Source organism: Delphinus delphis, chromosome 3, assembly GCF_949987515.2.
Source record: "Delphinus delphis chromosome 3, mDelDel1.2, whole genome shotgun sequence".
Classification (NCBI taxonomy): Eukaryota; Metazoa; Chordata; class Mammalia; order Artiodactyla; family Delphinidae; genus Delphinus; species Delphinus delphis.
The window spans coordinates 109,707,674-109,722,476 of NC_082685.1; the positions used below are offsets into that span (position 1 = coordinate 109,707,674).

Here is a 14,803-nt window from a genome sequence, read left to right on the forward strand (position 1 = left end):
CCGCAAAAAAAAAATGAGGAGTCTGAGCCTTGAAAACGCTCATAGCTGGTAGGTGGCAGAGCCAGGGCCCAAACCCAGGCTTACTAAAGATCTAGTTTCCTTTTAGGGCAGTGAAAATACTCTGCTACATAATGTTGCATATATGTCATTATACATTTATCTAAACCTGTTCAATACACGACACCGAGAGTGAACCCAAAATGTACCATTCTGGTGACTGATATTGATAACGGGGGAGGCTATACATGTGTAGGAGTGGGGGGCATATGGAAAATCTCTGTGCCTTCCCCTCAGTTTTATCGTGAACCTAAAACTACTCTAAAAAAACAAGCTCTTTAAGAAGAAGAAAAAAATTAACACCAGACCCAAACCTGAAAACTTAATCCCCTATTTTATTTAATATTCTCAAATAAAATTATGTCCTGTTGCATTGACCAGTAAAGCCCAATCCTGCCCCACTCATTAGCCTAAAGCCTACCCTTAGGGGCCTGAAGCTGTGGTCAACAACACACATGTAAGAGGCACCTGTGCCTTTTGTGCTTCAAGTTACCTCCGCCGCCCCCCCCCCCCCCCGCCCATGCAGTTCATTCTTTGGCTCATGGATTTTGACAGGTCCCTTTCTTGGGCCCAACTTCTTGGTATTCCCGTCCTTCCCACTTCACTTAGTCCTTTTTCTAGTTCTTGGCTTCTTGCTCTTCACCAATTGGTTTTTGTCTAAGAGTGATGACAGTGCTTCAGGTGAAGTGTGCCTTTTCTGTTTAAGTATTGGGCATCTCCCAAGCCATCGTGTTTATTAAAGACAATGTCAGACCAATTCTGGCGAAAACTTTGTTCACGCACTCAACTGTTCACACATGTCCTATGGGCAGGACGCCTTGGAAGAACGGTAGCTCACCTGCAGAGGTCTGGGGTAAGCAGGTTTGTGAAGGAGAGGCTCCGAGAGGATGTTTTGTGTTCCTTTCCTAGTTGGCCTGCTGCTGTGGGAATGCTGGCTGCTCCTACTGCTGCGGCTGCTGCCCCAAGATCCGCCAGTCCCGGAGCACCCGCTTCATGTACGCGCTCTACTTCATCCTGGTCGTCATCATCTGCTGCATCATGATGTCCAACACCGTGGCCAACGGGATGAGGGAGCATGTAAGTCACCCCTTCACCTCTTCCTACTGCTGATGAACGGTTGATGAGGGTGTGTGGGAAACATTCAGTTTAGAGGATGGGGCCCACCCACCCCAGGGTGGTTTAGGGTTATACCCGCTCTCCCTAAACTTCCCTGAAGCCTCTTCAGTGCTTTCCTTCCAAGTGGGCGAACCCTTCACCATCTCTATCTTTAGTAGAAGGACAGATGCCATCTGATGCTTTTGGTGCAGAAGATTGTGTGTGTTGTCTTGGCTTCATTTTGGGTTTTTTTTTTTGTCTTTTTTCCTTTTTGGCCATGCCATATGGCATGCAGGATCTTGGTTCCCTGATCTTGGTTCCCTAACCAGGGATCAAACCCACGCCCCCTGCAGTGGAAGCACGGAGTCTTAGCCACTGGATCGCCAGGGAAGTCCCATCTTAGCCTTGTTGATGGCCGTTCCTGATTAGATGTGTAGTCTTTTCTTACAGACCTTTGTACTCTTCCCTTGTCCTAAGGCTGTCTGCCAGTGTCTCTGGTAGCAGCTGTTATATATAAACACTTAATGTAGCCAGTATGGTAAAGCCTACGTAATCCCACAGGTAATGAGGAGTGGGCTATCGGGCAAGTTTTACTTTTCTGGACATGTCACTTGTGGGGTGGGTGTCTCCAGGGGTGAGGGATGGATTTGCTTCCAGCCATTTCCTGGGCAGTGTCTACAAAGGTATCCCTGGTACATGATGCTGATAGAGACACATATAGGGCCTTTTTTCTGGAATTTCCTCGTAGTAGGCCTGATTATGGGGGGAAGTGTTGGGGGTTCTGAGGGAGCCCAATAAATAACACCATCCTTCCGCTCTGAGGTTTTGAACAAATTGACAAAAAAGACTACAGTTTCAGCGGGTAGATGCCAAACATTGCCTTTATCCCCCCAGAAGTTGATGTAAGACATTGTGGCTCGAATCTGCAAGGAAGTGGTCTTCCTACTACTGAATCCCAAAATGAGTTAGACAACCCATCTGGGGACCCCACCTGAGCCAGGGAGCACTTCCTCTGCAGGGGCACAGTTTGCTGGGAAGAGCTGCAGGTGTGTTCTCTGGGGGCAGCTCTCCTCGGAGGGAAAGCGGGAGAAGAAAGGCTCGCCAGCCAGACCCCATTTGCCCCGCAGCCTTAGTGCTGAGCACTGCAGCTTCCTGGGGCCAGCAGAGTGGGGGGGGGGGCAAGGTTAGGGCAGTGCCCTACTGGAAGCCTGGAGATGGCATCGCCAGGAGCAACTCCTGAGGAGCTGTTTGTTCTCCCCAACCTTATGCTGAAACTGCAGACTATTTTAAATGCACTCAAGGGCTTCAGAACAATCATGTTTTTAGAAGCACTTGTTATATTCTTATCAGTTAAAGTAGTCCCTTTGAAGCTTTCTGTTGGGTAATGCTTTTATAACTGTGGTGGTATGATCTGGAATATACTGGAACTAATGTGAAAACTTGTGAAGTTTAGATTCTCCTCTGATTGCTTTAAACAGTGGATCTCTGTTCAGTAAGGCCCTGCATGGGAGCCATGGGTCATTCAAACTTGAGAGAAAAGGAGCTTCTAACCCAGAGACAGGTATGAAGTCTTCTGAGGCTTAAAACCAGGTAGAAGTTGTGTCTTATGAGAGCATGCGTGAAGTGCTGTGGAAGTTTGGAGGCAGGGAGACCAAGGGCTAAGGCTGCCTTGTTCGTCTACACCAGGTCCTACTCCATCTCGGTGGTGTTTTCCACTCTTCTCTTCTTCTTAACTTGGTTTAATCTTAAATGTTTGTGACAAGAAGTTTGAGAGGAGGAATACTTGAAAGGGTAGATTTTAACTCTTATTCTGAAGGTCTGTTTAATCTCCCACTTCTTACCTTAGCTTTTCAGGTAACTTAATATTCTCTTTTTAAATGAACAAGCATTGGCTTAAGGACCCAGTGTGGGGCTTCCCTGGTGGCGAAGTGGTTAAGAATCCGCCTGCCAATGCAGGGGACACGGGTTCGAGCCCTGGTCTGGGACGATCCCACATGCCGTGGAGCAACTAAGCCCGTGTTCCATAACTACTGATCCTGCGCTCTAGAGCCCGCGAGCCACAACTGCTGAGCCCACGTACCACAACTACTGAAGATCGCATGCCTAGAGCCCGTGCTCCGCAACAAGAGAAGCCACGACAATGAGAAGCCCGCACATGGTGACGAAGAGTAGCCGCCACTCGCCGCAACTACAGAAAGCCCACATGCAGCAACGAAGACCCAACACAGCCATAAATAAAGAAGGAAGGAAGGAGGGAGGGAGGGAGGGAGGAAGGAAGGAAGGAAGGAAGGAAAAATTAAAAAAAAAAAAAAAGGCCCCAGTGTGTCACTGTGATAGGAGCTGCCAGTGTGTCCATGGTGCTCTTAAGAAGCTTTCAGTCTCCGTGGAATTAGGCTTTGGATCCCAGAAACATAATCTGAAACTACAAATGTATAGTACCTCTTAGAGATGAACCCATCAGAAACATTGTTACTGGAGGTAAAGATAATTTGGGAACCACAGGACCTATTTTAGGGTATGACTTTCATAATGATAATTTTAACATTTGATTACCATCCAAGTAACCTGCCTCATGGAACAGTCCCTAACAACTCCAGTCAGTATCTGACTGTTCATAGAACGTTTAAGAAACAGAAGATTTAAAAAAAAAAGAAAAGAAAGAAGAGAAACAGAAGGTGTTGACTGGTGTTGCTAGGGAGGGCTTCGTGGAAGAAGTGACTTGTGTGATAATAATGAATATTTCAATTGCTAATATCTGTTGGGTGATACCGTGTACCAGGTTTTATTCTAGGCATTTTACATTATCATCTCAGTTCATGACCACTGTACTCACCTGAGCAGTATTATCCCTGCTCTACAGATGAGGAAACTGAGGTACTGAGTCATTTAAGTACCTTGCCCAAGGTCTCCAGCTCTAAGTGGTGGAGTTGGGATTTGAATTCAGGCTGACTGAGTTCTTAGCGACTAGGCTCTGTAGGTAGAATAAGGACAACACATGTGTAGAAGGGAGGAAACATGGGGAGGTAGAATGACTTACAGGAATCTCAGTGCTAAGGTGAGGCATTTGGCCGTGGTCTTGTGGCAAGTGGGAAGCCATTAGAGATTCTTGAGTAGGAGGCTGTTGTCATAGAAACAGGCTGAGATACTCAGGGGGTGAGCCCAGCAGTGGTGTGTGTGCAGTGTGACTTGGGGTCAGAGCAGAGGGAAGGAGGAAGGGAGGGAGAGAGGGAAGGAGGAAGGGAGGGAGAGAGGGAAGGAGCAACCCCGAGGCCTCACAGAGGCTCTTGTAAATGTTTCTCTGCCTGTTCCCTGAAGGTACTGATTTGAAAATGGTTTGGCTGGGCTTCCTGAATAGGGAATGAGGCCCCTGTGGGTGAAACCAACACTTTCCCATCTCTAAGGCCTCACAGGGGGCCAGCCAGCTGGTCACCAAGTCAGCTTGTTTCTGGGCCTATAGAATAGAGGCTGGCCTCACCCTCAGGCGGTGCTCGAGGGCAAGCGCTGGAAGGTCCCTTGGGGGATGCACACTGGGCTTCTGCTGCAGTCCTTCCTCCTCCCTCCTCGTTGGCCTGGGGAAATGGTTAAGGGTGTGACAGGAAGAGGGGAAGCACGTATCCTTGTAACAGCCCAGATGGGAGAGCGCAGTTGCCTCCTACCCGGCATCCTTGCCTTCCTGCGCAGTGGCCAGGGCTCCGTCGGGTGTGTGGATTTTGAACACAAGGCAGCACCTTTTCAGTTGTTTTCAGTTTTTGCCTTGGCTTCCCAATGCGGCCTGTGTTGTAGTTTGAGCGAGAGGGAACTGCAAAGAGCTGCTGGGCCAGACTTCGTCCCGCCTCATCTCTCTCGGGGAAACTCCTCTTTCCCGTGAGAACTTCGGCTCTGCTGTGCTGGTTGAATGGGATGCGATTTCTGTCTTCTCCTGGAGCATTTTTCCCATCTCAAAACATACCAGCCATTTTATTGCAGGTCATTCTTGTCAGTGACCATGTAATTCACGCAGGAACAGTCTTGAGATATTTGATGCTTGTGGGGATTAAAAATCCATTTTAGAATGTAGAACAGCAACCACAAAATGGGCGAGAGATTTAAGCCTCCTGACCGGCACCACTAAATCAAGGTGGAACTTCTGTGTGGAGACCAATGATGACACTTTGAGTTTGGGCGTCCTAGGAAGCTGCGCGGGCATTTGGGGAGGGAGGAGAAAGGAAGGCTCTTCTTGTTTCCTGTGGGACAGGAGCCCCTAAGACTAAGCCTGCATTGGAAAAGGGAGGACAGGGCATCTATGTGGCCCTCAGGGCTTCTTTCCTGTGAGCTGTGTGCCAGGCCGAGGGAAGAAGAGCCCTAAAGGTTCCTGAGTGGAAGAATCCATTTTCTCCATCCCGCATTCCACTTGGTGCCCAGGCTGCTCTGAGGCATTGACATGGGTGGTAGGTAGTACCTGAACCTTTGCGTTTTTTTTCTTCCAGAACCAAAACATACCTCCCACATCGTGGAAGACGCGTTTATGTTGTTGTTTTAGTGTGTTTCTTTGCTTGCAATTTAAATCTTGAAGAATCATTCCTTGTATTGAGAGGAGAATCTCCTATGATGTTTGTTTTTGGTAGCAATCTTTTTTTGTTCCTTCAGTTGTTTGTTTGTTTTTTTGTTGCCATACTCGGGCCTCTCACTGTTGTGGCCTCTCCCATTGCAGAGCACAGGCTCCGGACACGCAGGCGCAGCAGCCATGGCTCACGGGCCCAGCCGCTCTGCGGCATGTGGGATCCTCCCGGACCGGGGCACGAACCTGTGTCCCCTGCATCGGCAGGCGGACTCTCAACCACTGCGCCACCAGGGAAGCCCCCTTCAGTCGTTTTAAAAGGTGTTAACGTTTTGTTTGTACTCTTACTGAATCTCTTTTGGAGACATGGTTTGCTTTATACATTATTTTCTGCTGGTGGGTTTGGATCAGTTTTCCTCTGAGTGAGTAAGAATGTGGAAATTGAACCATTCCCATGATTGGATGAGAAGAGCTTTTCCGTTCTTTTCAGCACAGGGTGATAATTGTTGCAGGGTAGAGTGGGCCTCAGAGGAGGGTTGGATGAGAGCTGACAGGGCCCAGAGGTGAGGGGGGCTGAGGGCTGCAGTCTCCTCAGTGTCTTAAAAGCAGCTTCTGAATTCCATTCTCTCCCTGGACTTAATGAAAACCCGTTCTTGTTGGTAGAACCCCTGATGCCCCAGCCTCCCCCACTAGCCAGTGATACACCCAGAGACTTCAGGTGCGCCTGGAAATCTCCTAGCTCAGCCATTGTTAAGTTGGCTTACAGGCTCTTGTTAGGCCAGCAGAGTTTTCTTTTTTTAATGTGCACTTGGCCGCCTGCTTCTTGCATTTGGCAAGAAGGGGCTAGCATGCTGTAGCTCGCCACAGGCCCCATCACTGGATGTTTACTTACATCAGGTCCCATACATTTCCCCTTACTTCTTGCCCCCCAAGAATAGCATTTGGATTTGAAACTCCTGAAATAGCTTAAACTCTTTGAGTTCGTGAGTTTCTGAAAAGGCTGTAAATGTCAGAACGGACACCAGGCTTCTTACCCACCCCAGACGGTGAGGGGTAGGGAGGTTGCTGAATGTGCTCGAGTGGTCTTTGCAGATCTTCACGCACAGCCCCAGGCCGGGGCCCGAGAAGCCTGTCTCTGCCGTGACTCGTCTACCCTTGGCACGCTGGAATCTGGCATTTTTATCCAAGTGACTATTTAGAAATTGTTCTGGTCACTTTGGTCCACTGAACTCAATGGACCACTCAGTTTCAGGACTAAGTGGAGGTGGGACCCTGATTGGATCTAAATCTGCCCCTCCTTCAGTTACATTCCCAAGTTACAGTCATCACCTCCCCCCACCCCTTTAAAAAAATCTTAAGTAGGTATTCTACTCGCGATTTCTGCAGTTATCATGAAGTCCATAATTTGCCAGGGAAGGGGGACAGGGATGCATGTTGAGGCTGCCAACTGTGGATTTAGGCCCCTGGAACAGAGGTAGCAGGACGGGCTTAAAGGACTTTTCTCTATTTATTCAGAAAATCCAGTTCTCTCTCAACACATTCCCTAGAGGTGATATATAAATGAGCTTTGGTCTGTATTTCTCAGTCATTTTCACTGTTCATTAGAAGGAGAAGGAGATGTGGTAATGGGAAATTCATGTATATTAGCTGTATTAACATAGATTACGTGGAAGTAGATGGATGAAAATGGAATAAAGGAGGACTGTTTATAGCCAGGCTCGTTCCGAGGCCATATCCACATCTGGTCATCCATTTCCCCCCGCCGTGCCGAGTGTAGTGGTCACCTCCTGGCCTGAGCCCTTCTCCTCTGCCTGCTTTCCCTGAGCCGTGCTTTCATTTCCGGCTTTGGTTATTCCTAATGTTTATCTGCTGGTTGAGGCACACTTTTCTCAGGACAGTGCTGGGGACAGATCCATTCTCCCCCTTTTTTCTAGGTCCAGTGCTGACGACATACTTGCCCCACGCAGGTCATAAAAGGGTTGGGTTTCTACTCAGCATTCAGGCAGTCCTGATTCGACCCCACCAGGCTCCTTGATGTCCTGTTCCAATTGTCTTATTTAGACTTGGGTTGTCCCCATGTCCCTAGCTTCACACGTTCACTTCCCCTCAGACTTCTTTCTCCAGAGAACTAACCCCATGGGTGACCCCATGAGGTTGCTGTTTGTACTTCTATGTCTCCCAGATGATACTCCATTTTCAAATTCTGGAGTTCCCACAGTGTAGCAACTGTAGATGAACACAGAAGCTACTTTCCTTAGAGACGACTTAGATTTCAAAATGCTTTCCTGAGTACACCCTGTGGTCAGTTCACAGTGACATTTAACCATACTTGGGTGGTTCTTAGAGTTGACAGAGAGTTGACAGAGCTTTGATCCAATGCTGAAATTTGGTAACGAGCTACTCTACTTTTTTTTAACCTACAGTATGAGGAATATGAAAGCATTATAGTAAGTATTGGTTTTGGGAAAGCCCTCCCATTCCCGTTCCCGTGCCAGTCACAGGGGGTTAAAAAAAAAAAATACATGAAACAAAGTTACTAGTTAAAGGATCTAGTTAAACAGATAAGAAATGGAAAAAAGGATGCAGCTCCCATTCATAAGTGTTCTGCCCAGTGAAGAGACAGCAGATACTATGCGACGTTAAGTGTCATGCAGAGAAAATATTGCTCTCTTTTTAGAGTATAATTTGGATAAAACATTATTTTAAAGTGGAAGAATCTTGTTATAACCCTAACCACCCCCCTCATTTGACAGATGAGAGGATGTGGCGCAGGGCAGTGAGGTGGCTTGTCCAAGGCCGTGACACCAGGTAGAGCTGGGAAAAGGACCCAGGACTGCTAGTGTCCGACCAGGGGTGCCTCTCTGGCCTGTACGACTGGGGTCGGCTGTTGCTCAGATGTTTACAGAAGTAGCAGAAGGCGGCTTAGCAAACTTATCCTTCCTCTTGATTCCTGGTCTTTCTTCTGGACTTGGTGGTGAGGGAGAAGTATTTCCTCTGGAAATAGTACCACCTCGGGCCCTCAGTGGCTTTCTTAGCTTATCTTCCCCACGTGCCTCCTTCCCTTTGTAAAGCCAGAAGCTGGGCTCAAGGGATGATGGTTAGTCTGAAATAGAAAATAGGGGCAACCACAAATCCATCCAATTTATTCATGGGCGTTGCATGTGAAATAGAACCTGCCTTCAAGCTGTGTTTGGTGTGACCGTCTTTTCAAAGTAAACAAACAGCAGCAACGAAAAATATTCCAGTTTGATCCCGAACACCATGTAGTTTGTCGCAGCATAGAATGACAGGTGTTCACGCTGAAGCTGGAAAGTCTGGCTCCTGTTTTGATCTTGGTCTTTACTGGTTGAATGTTAGGAGAACTGTGTACCTGAGACATAGCATCAGGTGTTGCTATCGTGCATTGAAGTTCTAGGAAGTAGAACTCTCCATTCTCAGCTGGCATTTTATGCTTTTGTGTTAGAACAAGTGTTGAATTAGCGCCAAAAAAAATATTGCTGACCCAGTTATTTGAGTCTGGAGTATTTTTTTTTTTTAATCCAGCTGAGATAGAATGCTTTTCAAAAGTCCTCGTTCTGAACAGCAGCTGAGTTCTTTGTACTGTTGTACCTTATATGTGTCCAGTGTATCAGCGAGTGTGTTTCTGAGGTTAAAGGTGGGCCTGGGCCACTGAACTTCAAGTTCTTTGTAGAACACAGAGGAAAGATTCTCACTGTGGCCTGATCAGAGTTTCCCTGGGGTGTGCTGGCAGTGAGGTTCCACCTCTTAAATCTTGTGGGTCCCCTCCTCTAAATTGGGGTGACCCTGGGGACACATGTTTCCAAACAGTTTTATCTTAGGTCTCAAGTTCATCCAGGCATAACACCACCTGGAGAAAACAGTCCCTGCAGCCCTCCCATCCCTCGCTTCTCTCATGGCTCAGGCCCCAACCTCCTGCGCTCAGTGAATGCGGGGAGAGTGATTGTGGGAAATAGTCTGGTTCTACAGGCAGTGATTTGAACTAATGTAAACCCTGCTGAGAGCCTTTTTGAGTCTGAACCAAAGACAAAGAGGTTTGATCCTAGTCCAGTAATAATGAGCTTACCAGGAGCCAGAAAACAAGAAACAATAGTTATTGTCCTTGGTCTGGAGGATCTGTTACCCAGGAGCTTTGGGGGAGCATCGGATGTTAACAGGATCTCTGTTTCAGGATCCGTCCAACTGTAGGAGGGGTACAATGATAAGATGTGAGAACTGAAGTTTTCCTGATCCTTTTTTCTGTGACCATCAAAAGCACCTGTTAAGCAACTGTCCATAGACGGGACCACGCAGCTCTCTGCAGATAAATGGGACAGACAAGAGCTTATGGTTGGAAACAGCTCTGTTATAAAGTTGGAGCCAGAGGGAACAAATAGCACAATACACAAACAACAGTAGCCTCAGATCGCTGGGAGCAGGAAATATAAATATTGTGAATAGTTGAGTCTTGATACTTGATAACAGAGTTTAAAAGGGTGATCGTGTTACTTGGTTAAACTGTAATCTGAGTTCATGTTTTAAAATATCTTTTAAGTCATGTAATTGATTCCTTCCTCCCTCCCTCCCTCCCTCCTTTCTTTCCTGCCTATGTAAGTACCAAGCAGTGTGGCAGGTGCAGGGGGTGTGGGTGTGAGTAACATACAGTTGTCCTTAGAGAACTGGGCCTCAGGTGGAAAGTGTATAAAGAAGGTGCCCCCAGCGTTAGGCTGCATAGTTAAAAATAATCTGGGGCTTCCCTGGTGGCGCAGTGGTTGAGAGTCCGCCTGCCGATGCAGCGGACACGGGTTCGTGTCCCGGTCCGGGAAGATCCCACGCGCCGCGGAGCGGCTGGGCCCACGAGCCATGGCCGCTGAGCCTGCGCGTCTGGAGCCTGTGCTCTGCAACCGGAGAGGCCACAGCAGCGAGAGGCCCGCGTACCGCAAAAAAAAAAAAATCTGAATTCCGTTAGCAACTGTTGGAGACGGTGGTGTCAGCTGTCCCTTCTGTTGACCTTTGGGGTGACGTTAGAACTCAGGAGTGCTTTTTCCCCCGTCCTCATGAGAGACTGGGAGCCGTCCTCATAGGAGACTGGGAACCGTCCTCATAGGAGACTGGGAGCCGAGGTGAGGTAGGAGGTTTGTAAAAGGGACTGGAGTGTGTTGCCCTCTAAAGCAGGGTTGAGCTTAATCGCAAGGGGGGTTGGGTATTTGGGGGGTGTGGTTTTTAAATTTCAGTGAAGCTGTTTATACAGTCTTAAAATTAAGTCTAAAATTATCTCTCTACATGCCGGCTTTCATCAGTGTGGGTTTTATTTTTGGTTCTACACGCCATGTTTGTGTAACAGATGTGAGGTTTTTTTCCTACTATGCGGGCTTCTGACCTGCAGAAAAAAAAAAAGCATTGAACTCGCAGGCATGTCCTCCACCACCTCCTCCACAAAGCTTTTTTTTTTTGCAGGCAGATAAATTAAAATCCTTAAGCTGCAGCTCTGAAAATGACATACGGGAGACGTCCGATTTAATTCTCTCAAAGCACAAGTTCCGCCAGTCGCGTCTCCGCTGTTCCTTTGACTTACGATCCTTAGAGTAAGTCATCACCAGTTGTCATTTGCCTTTGAGATGCTAATTCATGCTTCAGCAGCAGCTCAGCACAGCTCCTCAGCTCTGCTTCCTAGTCCTGGGCCGGGGGAACTTTTCCTGTAAAGAGCCAGCTAGTAAACATTTCAGCTGTGAGGGCCTTGTGGTCTTTAGCAACTACTCAACTCTGCAGCCAAAACAAAATGCCAGCAAACGAGCGTGGCTCTGTTCTCTATCTACATGAACAGGAGCTAGCTGGATTTGACCCACACTCTGCCCTTTGCTTCACTGGCCTGTGGTAGACCTCAGTGGCCCTGTGCCTGTCATATGCAGTTATTCTCCCCTTCTCCCTGAAGGGGAAACTTGAATGGCCTCAACTTTGTGCTGAGGGTACCGGAGCTCCTGATTAAGTTGCAAATACTGGGCTGTGTGAGCTCGTATGTACTGGGTTGACTAGGCAAGAACAATGTAGGGATACATTCAGTGTGACACGTTCAACAGTATGATGTCTTACTCTTCCTGGCCTTTTGAAATACGTGGTAAATCATTCACAGGTTAAAAAATAATAATAATAATAATTTTAAAAAAAATAATAATAATCAGCCCTTCTTCTTAGGTAGCCAAGCCAAGTATTTTGGTGACTGGGAAGAAGTGGGGATGGAGAGAATGAGTGTGTGGGTACCCCAGTGCTTTGCTCCTGGGGGCCCCCAATTCCTGGTCCAGTGTAAAATGGGAAGGATGCTGGACCAGAAACTGAAATGTCTGCCTGGCCGGGTTCTCAGAACTAGGATTGGGGAACAAGTGACTAGGGGCTCTCAGAGCCTTGAGGGTATAGGTTTGGTAGGATTCAGTCTTTTGGAGGAGATTAGGTTCTTGTGTCCCACCTAAGGCAAAATCACGGATAGTTGAAATTAAACCATGAAAATGCCTGAAATATCCATAAAGCAGAGCACACAGGCTTTGTGTGTACAGCATGCCACTAGAAAGGGAGCTCCTTGTTAGCATGGATCTTTTAACCTATTTTATACGCTGCTTGAATCTCCATATCCTAGAACAGTACCTGTACATAGTAGATATGAATGAGTCAGGGAATGAGCAAACCCTGTGCTGTGACGCTTAGGTATAGTTATATAATATATCGTGTGGGATGGAGAATACACACGTAAACTCTATTTTCACTGGGCTTTTAATAATTATTTACAGAAAACAGCCATGAGCATAGTTGGATTTGCATTTGATATGTCACCACTGTATTCCGGGTTCACAAGTTCAAGAGGAAGCTAGCTGATTTGGTGCTCACTTAGGCCGTAAGCACATCTTCCCACTGATGAGTGGTCTGACTAGAAAGCTCTGCCTGTTTAGACATTTAGTCCTCTTAATAGAAACTTTAGCATCTCTGTGTTCAAGAGAGAACTGTCAGTGGGCCTTGTTCCTCTCAGGGGGCACAGAGTTCTCTATCAGACCCTGCGTTCTGTGGGAGGGAGTGTGGGCCAATAACCGTATTTGCCATCTAAAACAAAGTCCAGGCCGCCATAGCTGCAGTTTTGTCTCTGAGGTTAGGTGTGGATTTGTTTTCTGGACTCAGAGGGCCCCCTGTTTCCACCCCTTTTCTCTTGATTATGGGGGGCAGTGCTTACTGAGGTGCTGACCCTAGGGGGGAGCAGCAGAGACTTTCCTCGCTCCGAGATGGGTGTGTAGGGGGCTCTGTGGGCATCTCTGTGCCTCTCTCCTGCTCTCCCTGTTCCCCCCAACCCTAGGGTTTTCAGAAACCCTCCCTGGGGAGAGTTTGGCAGTGTCGGTTAAAATTTAACCAGTTTTATGACTCAGTATTCATCTTGTGGATGTCAGTCCTCCTAAATGCTCTACATGTGCAGAGAGAGACATGCACAATATGGGAACTAACCATTGTACATTGTTTATAAGAGTGAAAACTCAGAAACAATGTAAATGTCTGCCACTAGCGTCACAGAAACTAAATTATGATTGGTCTGGGTTGTGGATTTCTGTATAGTAGTTAAAAAGGATGAAAATAGATTTATGTGTTGAACATGCAACAATCTGTGAGACGTAATGAGAGGGGAATAACACAGCAAAGGGCCTAAAAGGATACACATGAAAGTGTGACAGTGATTCCCTCTGGGAAGCAGTCAGGTTAGGGTTGGAGTAATGATGGGCAAGGGGATTCAGTTATCTGTATCTGTTATAATTTACATTATCTTTGGCAACAAGAATATAATTATGTATTGCTTGTATAATTGTAAATAAATATATTTTAGAATGATGCTTGGACTCTTATGTTTGCAGTTAGATTTCTTGAAAGCAGGGGTGAAAGGGCTGCTGGGTTCACTTCTGCCTGCTACCCAGCCCTCCTGACTGTCTCCTCTGCTCAGCCTTCAGCCATCAGTCTGGCTTCTGCCCCCATCTGCTCTAGAGAATATTCTGATCACTGCCCCAGATGACTGTTGGCAAATCCAATCTGCGCTGTCATCGCATTGGTGGTATTTGACACACTCTGCTTCTTGAAAGCCTCCCTCAACTTCTCTCTGGTTCTGTACCTTTTCAGTTTCTTCCTTGTTTTTTTTCCCCTTCTTCCCAGTCCCCAAATGTTTGCATTCCCCAGCATTCTGGGCTGTTCCCACCTGTCTCCCTCCCCCTCCTCTACCCACATTCCTCTCCAGGTGAGTTTATTTACTCCACTGAGTGCCTCCTTTGCCATCTCTGCTGGTCACTACCAAGTCCTTCTCTCTAGTCCTGCTGTCTTTCTGGAGCACTGCACCCTTGCTTAGCCATCTGCCCACATTTCCCCCGGATACTGGCCGCCTGTCGTTAAGTGAATGACTGCCCCTCCATCCTGAAACCGCTCTTCTGTGATTCCTATCCACTGCTGGGCCGCCATCCAACCAACTGCCAAGCTAGGAACTGGGAATCTTAGTTCTGGGTTCCTCTGCCTTTCTTCCTAGGCCCCATCAAATCAGCACACGGGACCTGTCTATTCCACGGGACCTGTCTATTCCACGGCCCCAATCCCCACTGCCATTGCCTAATTGAAGATTTATATGAGTTTTCGCTGGGATTAACTCTTATCTCTCCTTCAAGATTAGTAACTGGCGTGATTCTTGCTCGTACATTCTGCCTTCATGTTACCTTAATTCCCTGAGCAGATCGACGTTAGCTGTCGCCTGCTTCCCTCCTGAGGAAGAGCCCTTCGTGCCATCATTATTAGTCAGTTCTCTGCAAGTTGTCTTGTTTGGGTTGAAAGCTTATTATTTAGAGTTTGGTTGGAGTTGTTTTCTAACTGTCTAATCATATTTGGGGTGGTTTGATCCTGACGAAATGCTCACGGTGGAGGAGAAGCTGTGAGCACCAGTGCCGTCTCTGTCTTGCATGCTTCCGAGATTCTGGGGAGTTACTATTCGGGGATGTCAAGTTCCTGATGGCAGAGGTGGCGGGGTCAAATAAAACCAGGCTCGGTGAAATTTTAGTTCCCCTTATGGCTTTTAATAATGGCACAACGTAGACTTTTCTTGTAAAAATGTCTAGA

General features: G+C 47.3%; 1 protein-coding gene across 2 annotated transcripts in view; it reads left to right on the top strand.

Annotated features, from left to right (window-relative positions):
* SERINC5 (serine incorporator 5) overlaps positions 1 to 14,803 on the top strand; it is an 88,804-nt gene that overhangs the window by 36,855 nt on the left and 37,146 nt on the right. For both annotated transcript variants that reach the window (XM_060009232.1, XM_060009233.1), the window contains exon 2: positions 967 to 1,134. In XM_060009232.1, the coding sequence (XP_059865215.1) occupies positions 967 to 1,134 (168 nt within the window). The remainder of the gene's footprint in view (positions 1 to 966; positions 1,135 to 14,803) is intronic.